The sequence below is a fragment of the Heptranchias perlo genome, chromosome 22 (assembly GCF_035084215.1).
Source record: "Heptranchias perlo isolate sHepPer1 chromosome 22, sHepPer1.hap1, whole genome shotgun sequence".
Taxonomy (NCBI): domain Eukaryota; kingdom Metazoa; phylum Chordata; class Chondrichthyes; order Hexanchiformes; family Hexanchidae; genus Heptranchias; species Heptranchias perlo.
Genome location: NC_090346.1, coordinates 43,098,961 through 43,120,646, shown reverse-complemented (window position 1 = coordinate 43,120,646; position 21,686 = coordinate 43,098,961). Strand labels below are relative to the sequence as shown.

General features: G+C 41.4%; 1 protein-coding gene across 2 annotated transcripts in view; it reads right to left on the bottom strand.

The window, feature by feature from the left end:
* acsm3 (acyl-CoA synthetase medium chain family member 3) overlaps positions 1-21,686 on the bottom strand; it is a 64,102-nt gene that overhangs the window by 22,491 nt on the left and 19,925 nt on the right. For both annotated transcript variants that reach the window (XM_068003401.1, XM_068003403.1), the window contains 4 exons: positions 6,125-6,424; positions 5,337-5,547; positions 2,419-2,626; positions 1,099-1,242 (listed from right to left, as the gene is read on the bottom strand). In XM_068003401.1, the coding sequence (XP_067859502.1) occupies positions 1,099-1,242; positions 2,419-2,626; positions 5,337-5,547; positions 6,125-6,382 (821 nt within the window). In that variant the 5' untranslated portion in view covers positions 6,383-6,424. The remainder of the gene's footprint in view (positions 1-1,098; positions 1,243-2,418; positions 2,627-5,336; positions 5,548-6,124; positions 6,425-21,686) is intronic.

Here is a 21,686-nt window from a genome sequence, read left to right as displayed (position 1 = left end):
GTCCTTGATGCCGAAACAAAATTGTGTATCAAAGAAAATGTCTGCTCTAACAGAGCATGTTTTAATTTTGACGGTGAACACATATAAGCTCCCAGAATTCAAAACCTGGAAATCCTTGTTCAAATTTCCCATTGTATACCAAACGGACACAGGACACATGAAATCTCAGCTTTCCAATTCACAATTACATATTTGTTCTGTGACTTGTCTGTACATAAAGTTGTGATCTGCATTAAAATTTTTGGACCCTCAATGCACTGTACACATATGCAATGCAAATAGTCAACATCAAATACAGAGAAGATGGGATACCCCTCTCACTCCAATTTCCCCTTATAAATGTGGGCATTAAGTGTAGTGCTTACAATTTAAACACATTGGGCTAAAAATTTACTTAGGCCCGTTTTTGGGCACAGATTGGCCAGTTTGCCCCAATTTCGCGCCAGAGGCTGGAAGCCTGAGGCTTGCCGAAATTGGACCATGGGCCTCATTTCAATTTTTGGAATTGGCCCTTAAACAGGCGTTAGGCCCCTTGCATATGTTAACAAGGGGCTTAACGCCAGTTTATGGCAGCCACGCGGGACACTAAATATCGTCCAAGGCCAATATGGCATTGGACGTATTTTAGGCGTCCTTGGGGTGCAGGACATAGTCCTGCAAAATTGGTCCTCCCCCCTCTTTTCTCCGTCCGTAAAACTGGTGCAATGGAGGCCAATTTCTTCCTCACCGACTGTTTCCAGTTCCCGACTCCTCAACTGTACAGTTTGGGACTTGGGACCTATTATATTAACAACACTTTGTAAAGTTGCCGTGTGGCAGATTCTCAGGTACACTGCTTTATAGATGGTTATAGAATGTCACCAGCAGAGGCCTGTGAGCAGGTTGCCTCTCTGTGTGGTGGCATGTTGTCCAGGGAGACAATAAATACCGTAATAAGAAAAACAGTGAACCATTATTTTCCGCAGCGAAAACATTTGTCATTAATAATTTAGGCTTAAGCTTTAATAGAACATATTTTGTGATTTACAGAATAGCTCCCAAGTTCCAGATTTTACATTTCCAAGTCATCAGATATACACCATGAATTGGTTCTCTGACCTTCCAGTCACTGTATGGCCTATTCCATAACTACAGTGGGTGTGTAGGGCCATTTTTGGAGTTCCTGTGGTTCCGCTGGTAAAGAAAATGGCCATTGGGTCCAAACTCTTGGTAGTTGCACATTTGTGGTCAGTTGATGCTTTCCTTAGGAGATAGAATTAAGACCCGTGTCAATTTTTTCACCATTTTTTTTTCCACAGAAAGGATTTGGAAAAGAGTTACTTTTAATTTTTTTTTAAAGCGAAGTGCATTCTCATACAAGTCTAGATGTACACAGTAATTTTGAGATATGCTTGAATTATATTAACTTGGCTATCTTTCTGTTGAAACCACAAGACAAATGTTTCTATAAAGTTTAATTTTGTATTGCAAAACAAAGCACTTCAAATCTGAATGCCTTCAGTGACACAACACTGTTATGTAGTCCTGTTCATATCGATACAGAAGGATGCCACTAATACCTTTAACAACTCAATCTAAATTACAGAAACCCCTTTACAGTATAATATTGTAAACTGTTGTATTTAAAATAAGCTATATAAATAAATCATATTTAAATTCTCAAGCAGTAAAATACAAAAGGACATTTAAAAGAAAACTACTATCAATTGTATTTTCCTGCTAGCAGCTGTACGCTATGACATACAAGAGGTATGTTCAGTACATATACGCAGATTGCCACACAGTAAGTGTGCAATTAATGTTTGACGCTTTACTTGAACAGAAAATAATGGAAATGTGATATTAATCTTATTGAAACACTCAGATGACAACATAAACTGTGAAAGCAAGCCTATTCCATTTTCAGCACTTATTGTTACTGAAAGCAGATACCACGATGGACATTGACAGGCAGTGTGCTTCATGAAGCTGATAATGTAAGGGTGATACAGCACAGAAGGAGGCCATTCGGCCCATCGTGCCCCTGTGAAAGATTAATAATTGTGGCAAAATCACTACAATGTTATCAAATAATAATCTACAGTTAATCAACTGAAAACATGGCATGTATTTTTAAAGAATTAACCAGACATTGTCAGTATCAATTAATTAGATTCGGTAAACTAGGACAGCTAAGGTGCTCAAAGTTTCTTGATGTGCTGGAATCTCCCAGCACATCACTGTTCTAGTTAATTAAAGTTAGTTGCTTAATTAGTAATGGTGATGCCTGGAGTGTTTGTAATTCTGTGTCAAATTGATTGGCTCAACTTACTGAAAATGTCTTTAACATCTATTCATATATCTGAAGGGCATTTCTTTTGAGATCATGAAGCACAACTTGTTTCAAAATGGCTCCATGTAAATACAGCTATTACTAACCCGAAAAGGTCCTGAAAGTTCATCCATCCCTCTCTATGTTTGTGAGATATAATCAGCTTTACTTTAATAGAAGGGCACTTGGATATCACTGACTCTACAGGGTCTGCCAGGCTATCATCTGTGATGATGCATTTTGCTTGGGAGGTCTGCAGTCTGTACAGAATGTCTGTGGCTGTTAGCTGGATTGTGCCAGGGATCAGTACAGTACCTAGTGAGAGCACAAACAAAAAAGATCAGTGTCTAAATATTTGCAGAGACTTAATTACTAAAACTAATTGGAACCAACTTATCAATTCAGATTTGAAATGTTTTAAAGAAACAAACCTGTTCTTGCATTATTTATTGTAGGTTCAGTGGTACAGTCTAACAAACCAAGAAAGATTGGGTGAGTCATATCGTAGTGGCCAGTGCTAATGGTCAATTTTTTTTTAAAAAGTGAAAAATTGTTCCCATTGGTTATTTCAAAATGACCAATGGGAACAATTTCATGCCCCATACAAGCCATCTTGTATGGGCAGTCGGGGGGGAGGGGGGTTAGGAAGTGTGTAATCATGATGCTTCAGCCATCATGGTGTGGGATAGGCTTGATGGACCAACTGTTTTTTTCCTGCCCATCATTTTTGTACGCTTCGTATGTGGATTGCAATGGTATTTTTTAGCCAATGCTACGATGGGAACTGTATGAACTTTATTCACCTTTAGAAAAGGCTTGCATTTTGTAAATAAAAGTAGCTTTTTTCTTACTTGGATCTACTTTAGTCAGTGTTCCTAATTTATAACAAATTGATTCAGTACAAAAATCTGTTCTATATCATTTGCTGATTAGAGCATGGGAAAACATATAAGCCTAAAAATTGTGCTCTATAATATTAGCAAACCAATGTTTAACACATTAGTATGAAATGACTATTTTAATAGGGGCATTAACCCGTTTATTTTAAATATGGACAGCGAAGTCCTTTTCCCAGCACAGGACTGATCATCATGGTTAGTATTTCTAAATCAGGAGAAATTTGTTTATTCCATAAATGTTTTGCATATGATGTGGCTTTACTGTGGCTTTACTGTATATTTATAGGTTCCAGTTTACAGTTGATTTACTGGGGAGAAAGAGGTTACAAACTCTATTAGTATCTGTCGACGCACCATATTGGAGAACTGGCGACAACTATAAAAAATATGCCAAATATTCAGTTTCCTTCTTCACAAGATATGCCATCATGGTTTTATTGAACTTAGCCTATGGGATTCTGATGTTTTGATTTGAGTAAAAGCAGCAACACTGACTAGCAAATAGAACTAGCCAGAGAAATAGTTTTACATAACACCTTTCAATTGGGGAAAATACAGCGTAGGCCAGATGGAGATTGGTCTCTTTCACCAACCTGATATACCACCCATCCTAAAAGACCACTACTGCCATGATATTTACTTTTTCCACACTGCATTTAGGCATCAACAGAGACTTAGGCCTGTTTTAAACCAGCTGATAAGAGGCGCACAATACAGGTTCAATTTGAATTGCTTTCTGATTCTTCCTCTCTTCCTATAAGGGAGTACCTGGTCTTCACTTGCATCCTTTTGTGGAAAGCAGCTAGGTTAAGTCTGCACGAATCCACATCTGACAACTCCAAACATTAATGTTAAAGTTAACGCAGTGTGCTACCATACAGCCTCAATACCTGTAATCTTTATATTCTTCAGTAACAGATGGTAAATCTTTCTTTATCCTGGGTTGTATTACAAATCAGCTATCCAGAACTGAAGGCTCCCATAGAATCAAAGTAGCAAATTCTGCCTCCAGAACCTGGTTAACATGCTTTTTTAATTATTACAATTTCTGTTGACTTTTTAAAATATTTTTGTTGAAACAGCAACCCTGACGACACTATCAATGCAATGGCTTGCATGAGTAATTAAGTCTGATAAGTGGGAGGCTGATGAATTACATATGTATTGGAAAGGACACAATCACTGAAGCACCCTGGATTAATGGCAGAATTGCTATGGACATTACTTCAGCTCCATCTACCGGGCTCAGTATCTCCTCCAATCCATTTTCCCAATAATTGCACAGCTTAAACAAAAATTGTTCCAAATCTGCCATAAGAGAAATTTATATAAGTGTAAGTAAATATATATATATATATACATACCAATATGCTGTTTACTTATATTGTTCTTATCCTTGAATAAAGGCCATTAGGTTGTTAGTGCCAAAGTATAATAGCTTTATTAAGAAGTTATAACAAGTAGCAGAGATGTTTAAAATACAATAGTACAATTAAGTATGCTGGTTAGATTGATACAACCTGGCTAATTGTTCACGGAACAGCAGACTCCAAAATGCGTCTTTGATAGCCTGATCTATCAATGGGCAGTCCAGCCGTGCCCAGAGAACATTCTGGCTCGTTACCGATAAACACCTCATTTATATATGTTTAAAGACAAACAACTCTGTATGTCTGAGCTTCCCATCAATTATCTCCTCTGTCTCAAAAGGGAGGCCATCAGTCCCACTCCCATATGCTCAACATTAATTTTCACAGTCCTATCCTAACTCCCTTTTGCATTCCTTCAATACCACCACCATTAAGATGGCCCAGGTGCTAGTTAACCAAAAGGGCTCTCTCTCACAAGGTCGTGAGCAGCTTGTTTTGATACGGACAGCGAGTCCTTTGTTCACAGCACACTTACGTATTTTACTTTAACATAAAATTTATATTAATGTAGCTTAGGTTTGTAATAACATAGAAAGCTTGTTTAGTGATTTTCTTACAATAAGTTAATCAGAACTCTTTATACGGACATGATTTTTAAATGGACTGCTTTGTGACTTTCTCTGAAAGGCAGAAGAGACAAAAATGTCTTTTGTTAAACATCCATCTCAATAGCAATGTTGAGGACAACACTGTTACCTGTTCTCATGCATGCTATGTTCACAAGCCACCATTCTGGAATCTGGGGCAGAATAACAATAACTCGATCAGTTAATTGTAGATCACAGTCTTCTGATAGGATGTTCGCCACCTTCTTGGAGTAGGCGCTAAGGTCCTGGAAGCTCCATTTCACCTCTTGCCCATTTTCACTCACCCACCAGAAAGCAGGGTTTGAATTTCTGCTTCCAGCCTGTGGAAGCACCATTTTAATTATTAACACACAAGTAAAATTTCAAGAGTGTCACAAAACCCAAAGCTTTTCCACAGAAAACATCACTACTAAACGAGTAAGGCTTAATGAAAACATATTAAAAGTGTTCATCCTTTAAAGAAACCTACCCTACCTTCCAATTATTGGCACCGCAACAATCCAGCACAAATTCTGGGCAATGAGCTGCTGTCTGTGATTTGCCCTATTTCTAATACTCGTGTAAATTTTCAACTGAATTTAAATGAATATTTGTGTAGTTTTTGTAACTTCAGAAAATTAGCCAAATCAGGAAAATGACTTTTGTTTCCTCTGCTAGTTTTTAATACCATATATTAAGGCATATATCATTTTAGAGTGGCTATAAATGGAAAGGGCCTTAGGGTTTCAAACTTAAAATAAAAATCTCACTTATTCTACCTAGAGTCCATAAACTGTACGAACCATTCAGTCTAATTGAAACATTTTGGTGAGTCCATAGACCACTCAAGTTTTAGACCCGGCATCACAGAAACTGTTGAATGAATCGTGTCTCTTGTACAGGAGGATAATAAAATACCTTTTCCACTTCACTCCACTTATCGAGGACATCACTTGCAAAATTGAAGTATTCTGGCACTTGCAGTTTGTACTGCTGTTTGATGGATTCATAGTCTGTGAAATTCTGAGGTTTATGAGGCTTATTCTCTGAGATGAATGATGTGAATTGTGTCTTCAATATCCAGAAAGCTCTTCGACTGCAATTAGCCAAGCAAGATGAATTGACATTCCTTACTGGTAGCTTCAGCATGCCAAATGGAATCATTAGGACATTCATTTTGCATCATACAGAATTCGACAGCCAAGGTACACAGCGAAACTAGAAAGACAGACATTCAACAATCATAAAGGTTCTGTGTAAGAACTGAGATCTCGGAACAGAAATAAATACTTTAATCATGAAATCAAGATGGTACAATGATTTACAGCACTGTGCTGCACATTTGGTGACTCAGATTCAAAATCCAGTCTTAATTGGCACTTGAACTCAAACTTAAGTTCAAACTTGTTTATCTCAGCCAAGTGATAAGGTGCAGCACTGAGTGGGGTAACAATGGGGGAAAGGAATACCAGAGTCTAATTTCAGCATTTCAAGAAAAATTATAGACCACATAAGCTAACTATCCTCTGTTTGAGAAGCGTCTGATCAGCTGAACATGAACTTGGCCAATGTTTAGAAAATAACAATAAAAAAACACATGTGACTAGGCTTTGTGTGGTCTCAAAAGACATATCTGCATAAAAGGTTAGGCATGCACACGGCAGGGGATGAGGTGTTGGGTGGAGCAATATGGGATCAAATAACCAGTATAAGTTGACATGTGCTTTGTCACAACCAAGACTGCAAACCTGAGACTACTGTTTCCTGCAGCTGAACTCAAATGAATGCATAAAGAAAATGTAATTAAACAATTCAGTCAGTACTCTGATTAAGGACTTTATAACTGGAGGCACTTCTCGATCCATGAAAAGCATTCCAGTGCTCCTTATTCAGGCTAAACAAAGGAAGTTGACACTTGAGATTTCACTACCACCTGATACTAATTTCATTATGACAGAGTGCTATTCCGTTAAGTTTTGTATTACCTGAACTGGGATGTTTTCACTAAGGGTGTAGGCAGCAAATTTAAAATTGTACCCACCTCTTACAAATGATATGTCTCTATTGCCCTCCTGCTCATTGGTGCATGCATTTCTGGGGGTGGGGGTCTACAAGTGCAGATCAAAGACTGAGTATTCTGTGGCGAGTGGCTCACCTCTTGACTCCCCAAAGCATCTACTTGGTAGAATTCAGACGCGTGATGGAATACTCTTTCACTTGCATGGATGGGTGCAGCTGTAACAATACTCAAGAAGCTCAATACCATCCAAAGCAGTCTGCTTAATTGGCACCTCATCCATTAGACTAAACATCCACCCCCTCCACCATCGGCGTACCATGGCTGCAGTGTCTACTATCTACACTATCAAGGACAGCAGGTGCAAGGGAACACCACCACCTCTAAGTCACATATCATTCCAACTTGGACATACATCGCCATTCCTTCATCGACACTGCATCAAAATCCTGGAACTCCCTACCCACCTTGTGGGACTATCTTCCCCATACAGGCTGCAGCAGTTCAAGATGGCGGCCCACCACCATCTTCTCAGAGCAAATAGGGATGGGCAATAAATGCCAACCTTGCCAGCGACATCTATATCCTGAGAATGAATTAAAAAAAGCCTGTCATCTAATAACCTACCTCCAGTCCCCCTCTCTCCATTTTATTGATACTACTATGGTCTGTGCTCCTCTGAACTTCTTTCTTGTTCCTCCTAAGCTCCAGATACACTGTCCTTCCTCTTCCTTGCATTCTAACTATGTTTAAATCCCTCCACAATTGGCAGGCCTTTAAAATCCAAGCTTGGTGTCACCTAAACATATATTCTTTATTTGTGTTGTCTTTTCTTCTACTCTTTTCAACATAGGCGGTGTTTCGACCCTTCACCTTGCTTTCTCAATTTAAAAAAGTTTGTTGCTTTAATAGACCCATTATGTGCTATTATGATATTTGGATACAATCTCATGGCTCTATCTCATACTCACCCTCTCATGCATCTCTTTCACGGTCAGCCTCACTCAACCTGCCACTACCTGTGCTGCAGCCACAGGGCATGCATCACATATGTGCAGTAGGCAGCGTAAGGCAAATGTGTCGTGAGCATGAAGAGGATGCACAAGGGTGTTTGAGGGTTTGTCATGGTTTTTACTTATATTGAATTTCTGACCAACTCACGTTACATATTATATTGGCACCACTACTGCCACGTCTTTGCGAATCTTGTCTGGTTTGTGCAATAATGCCCTTTCCTGAGGATCACAATGAAGACCCACAACTGATGACACCCATTGTGTCACTGCAGAGTGGGTGTAGGTGTATTTGCAGGGCTCTTTTGTGCAGACGACTGAGAGACGTCAGCGATGTCCCCGGTGGCACCCTGGAAGGATGCGGAGAAGTTGTTGAGGGCAGTGGTGACTTTGACAGCGACAGGTAAGAAGATGGTGCTCGGGCCAACCGGGAGCAGCTCGGCATGAAGGAGGCTGCAGATGTCCACGACTACATGTCAAGTGACTCTGAGCCTCCGTGTGCACTGCTGCTCAGAGAGGTCCAGGAAGCTGAGCCTCGGTCTGTGGACCCTGTGGCGAGGGTAATGCCCTCTGCGACGCATCTCTCTCTGCGGTTGTCCTCCCTCCTGCTGTGCAGGTGGATGTGTCACAGCACTCTGTTGTGGAGCTCCACGTGTCAGAGGTGAACGGCGTGGCCGGTGAGGCTGTTCGCCCTCCGAGGAGGTCATGACTGCAGCTACGGCGGCCCCCATCCGGAAGATGTACATCTGAGGGGGTCCGCAAGGTAGGTACATGTCTCTGGACCCCGGGGTAACTGTGCAAGTTGGTGAATTTTCTTGTCAGGAGGAGGGTGGTGGAGACCAAACTTTGTCTCAAGTGACAGAGTGGCCTCCTGCAATGAATGAGGGTCTCCCCCCCAGCCTGTCAAATGGACCTTTGCAGCTGCCACAGGCTGATAGCTGCAACACGTCCATTTCAACTAGGAGTGTTTCCCCCAGTATGGGAAACAGTCCCAGTTGTCTCTAAAATTCCACCCCTCTTGACATATTCCCTTAATCAGGTCTGTTAATGACCTGAAATACCTAGGTAAATACTGTCAAGTGGCACCCCGCTGGTTTTAATTGCCTGCGGGAGTCCCACGTGTGGGGGCTGCGCGCGCACGTCGGCGCGTCTTGGGGAACCCGGAAGTGGGCGGGTTGGAGCCGAGCTCCCGGCCCGCTTCGGGATTCCCCGATTTTCGGAGCCCCCCCCCCGCCAGGAACGCACCCGATAGCGGGTGCTAAAATAGAGCCTAATATCAGGCCCCTGAAGTTCCATGGTATATACCTATGAGGCCCACAGAGACAAATCCTTAGGTACCCTGTATCAGGGATGTAACTTCAAAAAAAAAATCCAACCAGCCAGTCCAGCTACAACAAAAGAATTTACCAATTTCTACAATTGAGGTGCAAAGACATTCCACCAACAAAGAAACACACAAAAAATACAAAAGAACCATTTTAGCAACAAAATAGTCTAAGAAAAATTCTAAACAACCATTTAAGACAAACTTGCTCAGCGGGGAGAAACACAAAAAGTTGCTGCTAATCACACAAGGAAAAAAACCTTGAAAAACTCCAAATAAGGCTATAAATATACAGTCAGGAAGGGTCACTTGACCTTAAAGCAGGCAGATTCTTAAATGGAAGTGTTCCCAGATTATTTAATTCTCCCCCTCCCCATTAGATGATAGGCAGATGTGCTGTTGCCATGGTATTAGCATATAAATCCTGGTGGCTGATCAGTGAGCTAAGCCTGTCAGTTTACTCTTCCAATGCCTACCTAGATCAAGCAGTTTGTTGTGCGATCACTTCCAGGTAACAATTCAGATGTTTGAGTCTGGATTATTAAAGCTATTGCCTGTGTATAATACTATATACAGTCAAGCCCCCTTAAACAAATAACTGATAAAATAATAAAATGTAAAAGAGAATAAAATCTCCATGCACAAATCCCTTTTCTATATTTTCCAATGATAGCTGTCTCTGTTAAAGGAGTAACTGTTAAATGAATAAAATGTTTAAACTACATCTTGATTTGCAGGTGCAGCAAGCAGTTAGGAAGGCAAATGGTATGTTGGCCTTCATTGCAAGAGGATTTGAGTACAGGAGCAAGGATGTCTTACTGCAGTTATACAGGGCCTTGTTGAGACCACACCTAGAGTATTGTGTGCAGTTTTGGTCTCCTTACCTAAGAAAGGATATACTTGCCAAAAAGGGAGTGCAGCGAAGGTTCACCAGACTGATTCCTGGGATGGCAGGACTGTGGTATGAAGAGAGATTGGGTCGGCTAGGCCTGTATTCACTAAAGTTTAGAAGAATGAGAGGGGATCTCATTCAAACGTATAAAATTCTGACAGGCCTAGGCAGACTGGATGCAGGGAGGATGTTTCCCCTGGCTGAAGGAGGGAGGGGAAGGAGGGGTCACAGTCTCAGGATACGGGGTAGAACATTTAGGACTGAGATGAGGAGAAATTTCTTCACTCAGAGGGTGGTGAACCTGTGGAATTCTCTATCACAGAAGGCTGTGGAGGCCAAGTCACTGAATATATTTAAGAAGGAGCTAGATAGATTTCTAGACACAAAAAGCAATAAGGGATATGGGGAGAGAGCGGGAATATGGTATTGAGATAGAGGATCAGCCATGATCATATTGAATAGTGGAGCAGGCTCAAAGGGCCGAATGGCCTACTCCTGCTCCTATTTTCTATGTTTCTATTGATTTATTCATTTAAACATTGCACTGCTTCGTTAAAGACGATTTTGTGAGCCATTATTGCCAATCAATGCGTCAAGCTCTTTTTACAAGTGCCTTTGTCTATTTGTGAAAATTGCCTAGTAACCAATGCAGTGACTAATTCAACCATCCTGACTTGGACATATATCGTCATTCCTTCATTGTCGCCGGGTCAAAATCCTGGAAATCCCTATCTAACAGCACTGTGGGAGTACCTTCAGGTTTAAGAAGAAGGCTCACCACCACTTTCTCAAGGGCAATCTGAGGATGGGCAATAAATGCTAGCCTTGCTAGCAATGCACATATTCCCCAGAAGTGCGGTGGAAACTCTGATTACACGCATGAACGGTTTCCGCCGTACATCCAGCGGCAGAATGAAAGCAGCTTTGAGGAAATTCATCAAGTTACATCAAGTCTACAGCACAGCAACAGGCCATCGGCCCAACTGGTCTATGCTGGCGTTTATGCTCCACACGAGCTTCCTCCCTCCCTACTTCACCTAACCATATCAGCATATCCTTCTATTCCTTTCACCCTCGTGTGCTTATCTAGCTTCCCCTTAAATGTATCTATGCTATTTGCCTTATCTACTCCTTGTGATAGCGTGTTTCACATTCTTACCACTCTTTGGGTAAAGAAGCTTCTACTGAATTCTCTACTGGATTTATTAATGGCTATCTTATATTTATGACCTCTAGTTTTGGACTCCCCAACAAGTGGGAACATTTTCTCTACATCTACCCTATCAAACCCTTTCATTATTTTAAAGACCTCTATCAGGTCACCCCTCAGCCTTCTCTTTTCTAGAGGAAAAAGCCCAAGCCTGTTCAGCCTTTCCTGATAAGGATATCCTCTCAGTTCTGGTATCATCCTCGTGAATCTTTTTTGCACCTTCTCCAATACCTCTATATACTTTTTAATAACATGGAGACCAGAACTGTGCACAGTACTCCAAGTGTGGTCTAACCAAGGTTCTAAGCAAGTTTAACATAACTTCTCTGCTTTTCATTTCTATCCCTCTAGAAATAAAACCGTGCTTGGTTTGCCTTTTTTGTGGCCTTATTAGTGTCGCTACTTTTAGTGATTTGAGTAACTGTACCCCACGATTCCTTTGCTCCTCTACCCCATTTATACACTTATTATCCAGTATGTGGCCTCCTTATTCTACCTCACACTTATCTATATTGAAATTCATTTGCCAATTACACGCCCATTCTGCAATTTTATTAATGTCTTCTTGCATTTTGATGCTTTCTTCCTTTGTATTAAGTACACCCCCCCAGTTTGATGCCATCTGCAAATTTTGACATTGTACTTCCGATTCCCATGTCCAAATCATTAGTTAAATTGTGAACAACACCGATCCCTGTGGAACCCACTTCCCACCTTCTGCCAGACTGACTAGCTACCCTTAACCCCTACTCTCTGTTACCTGTTTTGTAGCCAGCTTGCTATCCAATCTGCTACCTGTTCCCTGACTCCACATGCTCTGACCTTAGTCACGAGTCTACAATGCGGTACCTTATCGAAAGCCCTTTGAAAATCCAAATATATTACATCCACTGCATTACCCTTGTCTAATCTTTCTGTTACTTCTTCAAAGAATTCAGTAAGGTTGGTCAAGCATGACTTTCCCTTCTGAAATCCATGCTGACTACTCTATTACATTTTCAAGATGTTTTTCTATTACATCTTTGAGTAAAGATTCCATTATCTTTTCTGCCACTTGACATTAAGCTAACTGGTCCATAATTTCCTGGATTTGTTCTATCTCCCTTTTTAAATATAGGAATAACATTTGCTGTCCGCCAGTCATAGAATCATAGAAAGTTACGGCACAGAAGGAGGCCATTTGGCCCATTGTGTCCGCGCCGGCCGAAAAAGAGCTATCCAGCTTAATCCCACTTTCCAGCTTGGTCCTTACCCCTGTAGGTAACAGCACTTAAAGGGCACATCCAAGTACTTTTTAATTGAATTGAGGGTTTCTGCCTCTACCACTCTTTCAGGCAATGAGTTCCAGACCCCCACCACCCTCTGGGTGAAAAAATTTCTTCTCAGCACCCATCTAATCCTTCTACCAATTACTTTAAATCTATGCCCTCTGGTCACTGACCCCTCTGCTAAGGGAAATATGTCCTCCGTATCCACTCTCTCTTGTCCCGTCATAATTTTATATACCTCAATTAAATCTCCCGTCAGCCTCCTTAGTTCCAAAGAAAACAACCCCAGCCTATCCAATCTTTTCTCATAGCTAAAATTCTCCAGCCCTAGCAACATCCTTGTAAATCTCCTCTGTACCCTCTCTAGTGCAATCACATCTTTCCTGTAATGTGGTGACCAGAACTGTACGCTGTCGAAAACTTAATTACCTATTATATACAATGCATTAACTCCAAACACTTATTTTCAGACAAGTAAAAATTTATTAAAAGAAACTTGTATACAAGGGAAGCTGTGTTCTGAACAATGGTCAGAACAACCTCTTCACTGAACAAAGGAAACAGTTCACATTTATACAGTTTAATTAGTAATGTCTACCTGTCATAGAATATGAGCGTACATGTACATTCTTTATTGGTTCAAGTGGTTAGTCAATCAAAATAGGGAACCCACCCTCTGGTTCCTCATGACTGCCTCATGATTTTTGAACACTGTCCTGGGAAAGTATTTTTCCTTAATAAACAGTTTTTCTTATCAGTGGGTCTGTACCTAGTCTCAAGGCTATATGGTCATTCATTTCTGTTAGTCAGACAATTATCAATGTAAGCGAACAATAGCTCTTCTGTATGTCTTTGGTGAGAACTAAAACATAAGCTTTCTATTATATTCAGCTGGTCAATTAACATGGTCAACTTATCCATCATGCATTTCTTCTTTTTTTGGTTTTAAGGGTAGTAGGAAATTAATATGGTATTAGAAAGTTAATATGGTCAGGCCTCTCTTTATGGTTTTCCACAATGCAGTACTCAAGCTGTGGCCTAACCAATGTTTTATACAGCTCCAGCATAACCTCCCTGCTCTTGTATTCTATGCCTCGGCTAATAAAGGAAAGTATCCCGTTTGCCTTCTTAACTACCTGTCCTGCTACCTTCAGGGATCTGTGGACATGAACTCCAAGGTCCCTTTGTTCCTCTACACCTCTCAGTATTCTCCCATTTATTGTGTACTCCCTTACCTTGTTTGCCCTCCCCAAATGCATTACCTCACACTTCTCTGGATTGAATACCATTTGCTACTTTTCTGCCCACCTGACCAGTCCATTGATATCTTCCTGCAGTCTACAGCTTTCCTCCTCACTATCAACCACATGGCCAATTTCTGTATCATCTGCAAACTTCTTGATCAAGTCCAAATCATTAATATATACCACAAAAAGCAAGGGACCTAGTACCGAGCCTTGTTGGGGGTAATACACTGGCATGGATAGAGGATTGGCTAACTAACAGAAAACAAAGAGTTGGGATAAAAGGGTCATTTTCAAAATGGCAATCTGTAACTAGTGGGGTGCCGCAGGGATCAGTGCTGGGGCCTCAACTATTTACAATATATATCAATGACTTGGATGAAGGAACAGAGTGTCTTGTGGCCAAATTTGCTGATGATACAAAGATAGGTGGAAAAGCAAGATGCGAGGAGGACACAAAGTGTCTGCAAAGGGATATTGACAGGTTAAGCAAATAGGCAAAAATTTGGCAGATGGAATATAATGTGGGAAAATGTGAAGTCATCCACTTTGGGAGGAAAAATAAAAAAGCAAAATATTATTTGAATGGAGAAATACTACAAAATGCTGCGGTACAGAGGGATCTGGGTGTCGTCGTACATGAAACACAAAAAGTCAACATACGGGTGCAGCAGGTAATCCGGAAGGCAAACGGAATATTGGCCTTTATTTCTAGGGGGATGGAGTATAAAAGCAGGGAAGTCATGCTACAACTGTACAGGGTGCTGGTGAGACCACACCTGGAGTACTGCGTATAGTTCTGGTGCCCTTATTTAAGGAAGGACATACTTGCATTGGAGGCAGTTCAGAGAAGGTTCACTAGGTCGATTCCGGGTATGGAAGGGTTGTCTTATGAGGAAAGACTGAACAGGTTGGGTCTATACTCATTGGAGTTCAGACGAATGAAAGGAGATCTTATTGAAACATACAAGATTCTGAGGGGACTCGATAGGATAGATGCTGAGAGGATGTTATCCCTCATGGGGGAATCTAAAACTAGGGGGCATAGTCTCAGAATAAGGGATCTCCCATTTAAGACGGAAATGAGGAGGAATTTCTTCTCCCAGAGGGTCGTGAATCTTTGGAATTCTTTACCGCAAAAAGCTGTGGAGGCTGAGTCATTGAATACATTCAAGGCTAAGTTGGACAAATTTTGATCAGCAAGGGAGTCAAAGGATACGGGGAAAGGGCGGGAAAGTGGAGTTGAGGTAAAAATCAGATCAGCCATGATCTCATTAAATGACGGAGCAGGCTTGAGGGGCCGAATGGCCTACTCCTGCTTCTATCTCTTATGGTCTTATGGGACTCCACTGGAAACAGCCTTCCAGTTGCAAAACACAGTCAACCATTACCCTTTGCTTCCTGCCACTGAGCCAATTTTGGATCCAACTAGCCACTTTCCCTTAGATCCCATGGGCTTTTGCTTTTTTGACCAGTCTGTCAGTCCACGTGGGACCTTGTCAAAAGCCTTGCTAAAATCCATGTACACTACATCAAATGCTTTAACCTCATCGACCCTCCTTGTTACCTGCTCAAAAAATTCAATCAAGTTGAACAGACACGACCTTCCCTTAACAAATCCATACTGACTGTCCTTGATAAACCTGTGCCTTTCTAAATGACGATTTATGCTGTCCCTCAGAATCGATTCCAATAATTTGCTCACCACCGAGATTAGAATGACTGACCTATAATTAATCGGTCTATCACTTTCTCCCTTTTTAAACAACGGTACAACGTTAGCTGTCCTCCAATCCTCTGGCACCATGCCAGTAGCCAGGGAGGATTGGAAAATGATGGTCAGAGCCTCCACTATTTCCTCCCTTGCTTCTCTTAACAGCCTGGGATACATTTCATCCGGCCTGGCAATTTATCTTCTTTCAAATATGCTAAACCCCTTAATACTTTCTCTTTCACTATGTTTATCCCATCCAATATTTCACACCCTTCCTCAACTACTATCTCTGCATCGTCCCCCTCTTTTGTGAAGACAGATGCAAAATATTCATTAAGAATCATACCCACATCTTCCGCCTTCACACATAGGTTACCTTTTTGGTCTTCAATAGGGCCTACTCTTTCCTTAGTTATCCTCTTGCTCTTTATGTATTTATAAAACATTTTTGGGTTTTCTTTAATTTTACTTGCCACTATTTTTTCATGCCCTCTCTTTGCTTTCCTAATTTCCTTTTTAATTTCACCCCTGCACTTTCTATATTCCTCTAGGCTTTCTGCAGTATTGAGCTCCTGGTGTCTGACATAAGCTTCCCTTTTTTGCCTTATCTTACCCTGTATGCTCCTTGTCATCCAGGGGGCTCTACATTTGGCAGTCCCACCCTTTTTCTTTGTGGGAACATGTATACTTTGAACCCCTTGAATCTCCCCCTTGAATGCCTCCAAGTAGCTGTTTCCAGTCTACTTTTGGTAAATCACTTCTCAGCTTAGTAAAATTGGCCTTTCCCCAATTTAGGAACATAGGAATATAGGAACAGGAATAGGCCATTCAGCCCCTCGAGCCTGCTCTGCCATTTTATAAGATCATGGCTAATCTGTGATCTAACTCCATATACCTGCCTTTGGCCCATATCCCTTATTACCTTTGGTTGCCAAAAAGCTATCTATCTCAGATTTAAATTTAGCAATTGAGCTAGCATCAATTGCAGTTTGCGGAAGAGAGTTCCAAACTTCTACCACCCTTTGTGTGTAGAAATGTTTTCTAATCTCACTCCTGAAAGGTCTGGCTCTAATTTTTAGACTGTGCCCCCTACTCCTAGAATCCCCAACCAGCGGAAATAGTTTCTCTCTATTCACCCTATCTGTTCCCTTTAATATCTTATAAGCTTCGATCAGATCACCCCTTAACCTTCGAAACTCTAGAGAATACAACCCCAATTTGTGTGATCTCTCCTCGTAACTTAACCCTTGAAGTCCAGGTATCATTCTAGCAAACCTACGCTGCACTCCCTCCAAGGCCAATATGTCCTTCCAAAGGTGCGGTGCCCAGAACTGCTCACAGTACTCCAGGTGCGGTCTAACCATGGTTTTGTATAGCTGCAGCATAACTTCTGCCCCCTTGTACTCTAGTCTTCTAGATATAAAGGCCAGCATTCCATTAGCCTTATTGATTATTTTCTGCACCTGTTCATGACACTTCAATGATCTATGTACCTGAACCCCTAAGTCCCTTTGGACATCCACTGTTTTTAAACTTTTCACCATTTAGAAGGTACCCTGTTCTAACCTTTTTTGATCCAAAGTGGATGACCTCACATTTGCCTACATTGAATTCCATTTGCCACAATTTTGCCCATTCACCTAATCTATCACTATCCCTTTGTAATTTTATGTTTTCATCTACACTGCTTACAATGCCACCAATCTTTGTGTCATCGGCAAACTTAGATATGAGACTTTCTATGCCTTCATCTAAGTCATTAATAAATATTGTGAATAATTGAGGCCCTAAGACAAATCCATGCTGGCTCTCTCTGACTAACTGAAAATTCTCGAGGTGTTCAGTCACCCTATCCTTAATTATTTTCCCCACAACAGATGTTAGACTAACTGGTCTATAATTCCCTCTCTCTCCTTTCTTAAAAAGTGGAGTGACATGTGCAATTTTCCAATCTAGAGGGACAGTTCCTGAATTCAGAGAACTTTGAAAGATTTAGTTAGGGCATCTGCAATGTGCTCACCTACTTCCTTTAAAACCCTGGGATGGAAACCATCTGGTCCTGGGGATTTGTCACTCTTTAGTGCTATTATTTTCTTCATTACTGTTGTTTTACTTATGTTAATTTTATTGAGTCCCTGTCCCCGATTCAATATTAGTTTTCTTGGGATTTCCGGCATGCTATCCTCTTTTTCTACTGTAAATACTGACGCAAAGTAATTGTTCAACATGTCCGCCATTTCCTCATTGTCAATGACAATATCCCCACTTTCAGTTTTTAAGGGGCCAACACTGCTCCTGACCACCCTCTTTTTCCTAATATAACTATAAAAGTTCTTCGTATTGGTTTTGATATCCCTTGCAAGTTTCTTTTCATACTCTCTTTTTGTAGCTCTTACTGTCTGTTTTGTGACCCTTTGTTGATCTTTGTATCTTTCCCATTCGCCAGGATCTGTGCCATTTTTTTGCCTTTTTGTATGCCCTTTCCTTATGTCCCTTACCTCTTTAGTTGTCCATGGCTGTTTTTTTTGGCAAGTAGAGTTCTTGTCCCTCAGGGGTATAAACCGATTCTGTATCACGTTAAATGTTTTCTTTAAACATTTTCCACTGATCAACAGTCGTTTTACCCATTAACAGATTTGCCCAGTTTACTGTGGACAGTCTCTGTCTCATCCCATTGAAGTCGGCCTTACCCAAGTCTAGAATCTTAGCAGCTGATTCACTTTTTCCCCCTTCAAACACTACCAATTTAGAACTTTTACTCCTATTCTATCTCTGTCCTTTTCCATAACAATCTAACTGAATTATGATCTCTGGCACTTTTCCTTTTACTAATGAATTTTTATATTTTTGTAATGGTGCCTCTGCTATACCTTCCCTAACTTCTTTTAATATGTGCGGATGCAATCCATCTAGACCAGGGGTTTTATCCTCTCTAAGTTTGATTCTTTTTTCAATTATCTCCCCCCTTTCTAACTTAAATGTCTTTATATCTTTTTTGATCTCTTCTTCTAATGTCATGTGCACCTTCCAATCTCCCTGGTAAATACTGAGGCAAAGTAACTATTCAATATTTCAGCCACTTCGCTGTCATTACCTGTGAGATTATCTATGCATCCCTTAGTGGTCCTATCCCTATTCTGATTTTGTTATTTATGTGTCTGTAGAATACTTTACTATTTTCTTTTTATATTCCTTGATAATTTAATTTCGTAGTTCCTCTTTGCTTTCCTAATTGTTTTTTGACTTCTTTCCAAACCTCTTCATATTCCCTTTTGTCATCCTCTCCTTTTCCTATAGAGTATGCCTTTTCCTTTAGTTTCAATTTTACCCTTATCTCTTTGATCCAGGATGTTTCATTATTGGCTTGTTTGTTCTTGTTTATTAAGAGGAATACATTTCTCCTGAACTGTATTGATCACCATTTTAAATATTTCCCACTGCTGTTCTATCTCTTTGTCTGTCAACACTTTTTTTTCCAGTTTACCTTCCCTAGTTCCATTCTCATCCTTTCAAAATTAACTTTTTTTCCAATCTACTACTTTGGTCTTATGTCTTTCTCAATCATTATTTTAAACCTTATTATGTTATGATCGCTATTGCCTAGATGTTCCCCTGTGTTTATTTCTTTAATCTGCTCTGGTTCATTTCCCACTACCAGATCCAGCAGTGATTCCTCTTTTATTGGGCTTCTTACATACTGGGTAAGAAAGGAGTCCTTTATACACTGCAAAAACTCCACTCCCCTTTCCCTATCTCTTCTTGCCAGATTATTTGGGGGTGGTTGAAATCTCCCATGATTATTATCCAATGTTTTTTTACTCATTTCATAGATTTGCCTACATATTTCTTCCTCCACTTCCCTTCCACTATTAGGTGGTCTGTAGAATATACCTATTAACGTGATCGATACCTTCTTATCCTTTGTCTCAATCCATATGGATTCTGTTTCTATCTTAAGATTACTTATGTCCCTTTTTCTATTGCCATTATGTTGTCTCTAATTAGTACAGCTACCCCACTGCCACCTTCTTCCTTCCCTATCCTTTCTAAATATGTTATATTGTGCAATATTTAACTGCCAGTCCTGTTCTTTATGTAGCCATGTTTCAGTTATCCTCCCACATCTGACTCCTCGTTTTGTTTTGGATTCTGTGCACATTGTAATTTGTTTTTAATAATTGTTCCCCTCACTTTATTTTTAACAGTCATTTTGTACTTATATTCTACGACTGTATTTGCTCCCTGACCATTTATGTTACCCTTATTCCTTACCTTGGTCTGACCTTTACTCTCATCTCCTATTTCTTTTATCTTTAGACTTATGCTATTTTCACCAGATCCCTCCCCCCATCTTACTAGTTTAAAGTCCTATTCAGAGCCCTATTTATCCTTTCCGCTAGGACAATGGTCCCGTTGTGGTTCAGGTGGAGCCCATCCCAGTGGTACAGCTCCTTCCTGTCTGAGTACTGGTGCCAGTGACCCATGAAATGGAACAACTCATTCGCACACCAGTCTTTTAGCCACACATTCACCTTCCTGATCTGTCTATCCCTATGCCAGTTAGCACGAGGCTAGGGTAGTGATTCTGAGATTACCACCCATGAGGTCCTGTTTTTTTAAATTCAGTTCCTAACTTCTGATATTCTCTTAGCAGGACCTCCTCCCTTTCTTCCCTACGTCATTGGTCCCAACATGGACTATGACAACTGGATCTTTCCTCTCCCTTTCCAAGTTGCTCTCCATTAGCTCTGAAATATCTTTTACCCTTGCACCAGGTAGGCAACACACCCTTCTGGACTCTCGGTTCCGACTGCAGAGGACACTATCTATCCCCCTAATGATCAAATCCCCTATGAATATAACCTTTCTATTCTGCTCCACAGTGCCATGGTTATCCTCATAGAGAACAAGTACATTGTTCCTGTTGGATAGGACCTGTGTCTGCAGGAACTCCTTCGCTACTCCCCCTTGGTTCCCCTTATCCTGCTGACTAACAGTCACACGCTCCCCTTCCTGTACCTGAGCTTTCCTCTGAGGTTTGACTGTACTCTGGAGAAAATTATGCAAAAATTCCTCCCCTGGAGTGTCTCTAACTTGCATTCCAGCTCAACAAGCTGGAGTGTCTCAAGGCAGAGACATTTCCTGCAGATGTGGCCATCCGGGGCAGTCTCACTGTCCACATACTCCCACATATCACAGTCCTGACACATAGGGCTCGATTTTGGCGTTGGGTTTCCGGCGGGTTTCCAGCGGGGGGGCCCGGAAAATCCCGATATCCGGTCACGTGACCGGATCGCGACGAAATCCCGGCCACTTCCAGGTACCGCGCTGACGTGCGGGGCTGCGCGTGCAAGCCCCGCTGGTGGGAATCCCGCAGGCAATTAAAGCCAGCGGGGTTCCACTTGAGTGTACTTACCTTGCTTGTTGAGGTCAGTTAATGAGCTGAATCAGCTGTCAAAAGAGGAAGTGTAGGATTTTAGGTTCAAGGCAGTGAGTTTCATACACTGGGGGAAACAGTCTCTCTCCAACCAGGCGTGTTGCAGCCAGCAGCCTGTGGCAGGTGCCAAGGTGCACTCCACGGGGGACAGCCCTCACCCACGCAGGAGGCCACCGCCCCACCACCCCCCGCCAAGCCAGAGGACAGACCGACACGAAACCGCAGCCCCAGTCCGAGGAACCACCCACCTACCCTGCACAACCCCTCAGACCAACACCTGCCAGATGGGTGGTGTGTGGACACCCTCGGAGGACGAACAGCATGACCAGCCCCAGCAGCCTCGCAGTCCACGCCGTCCGCC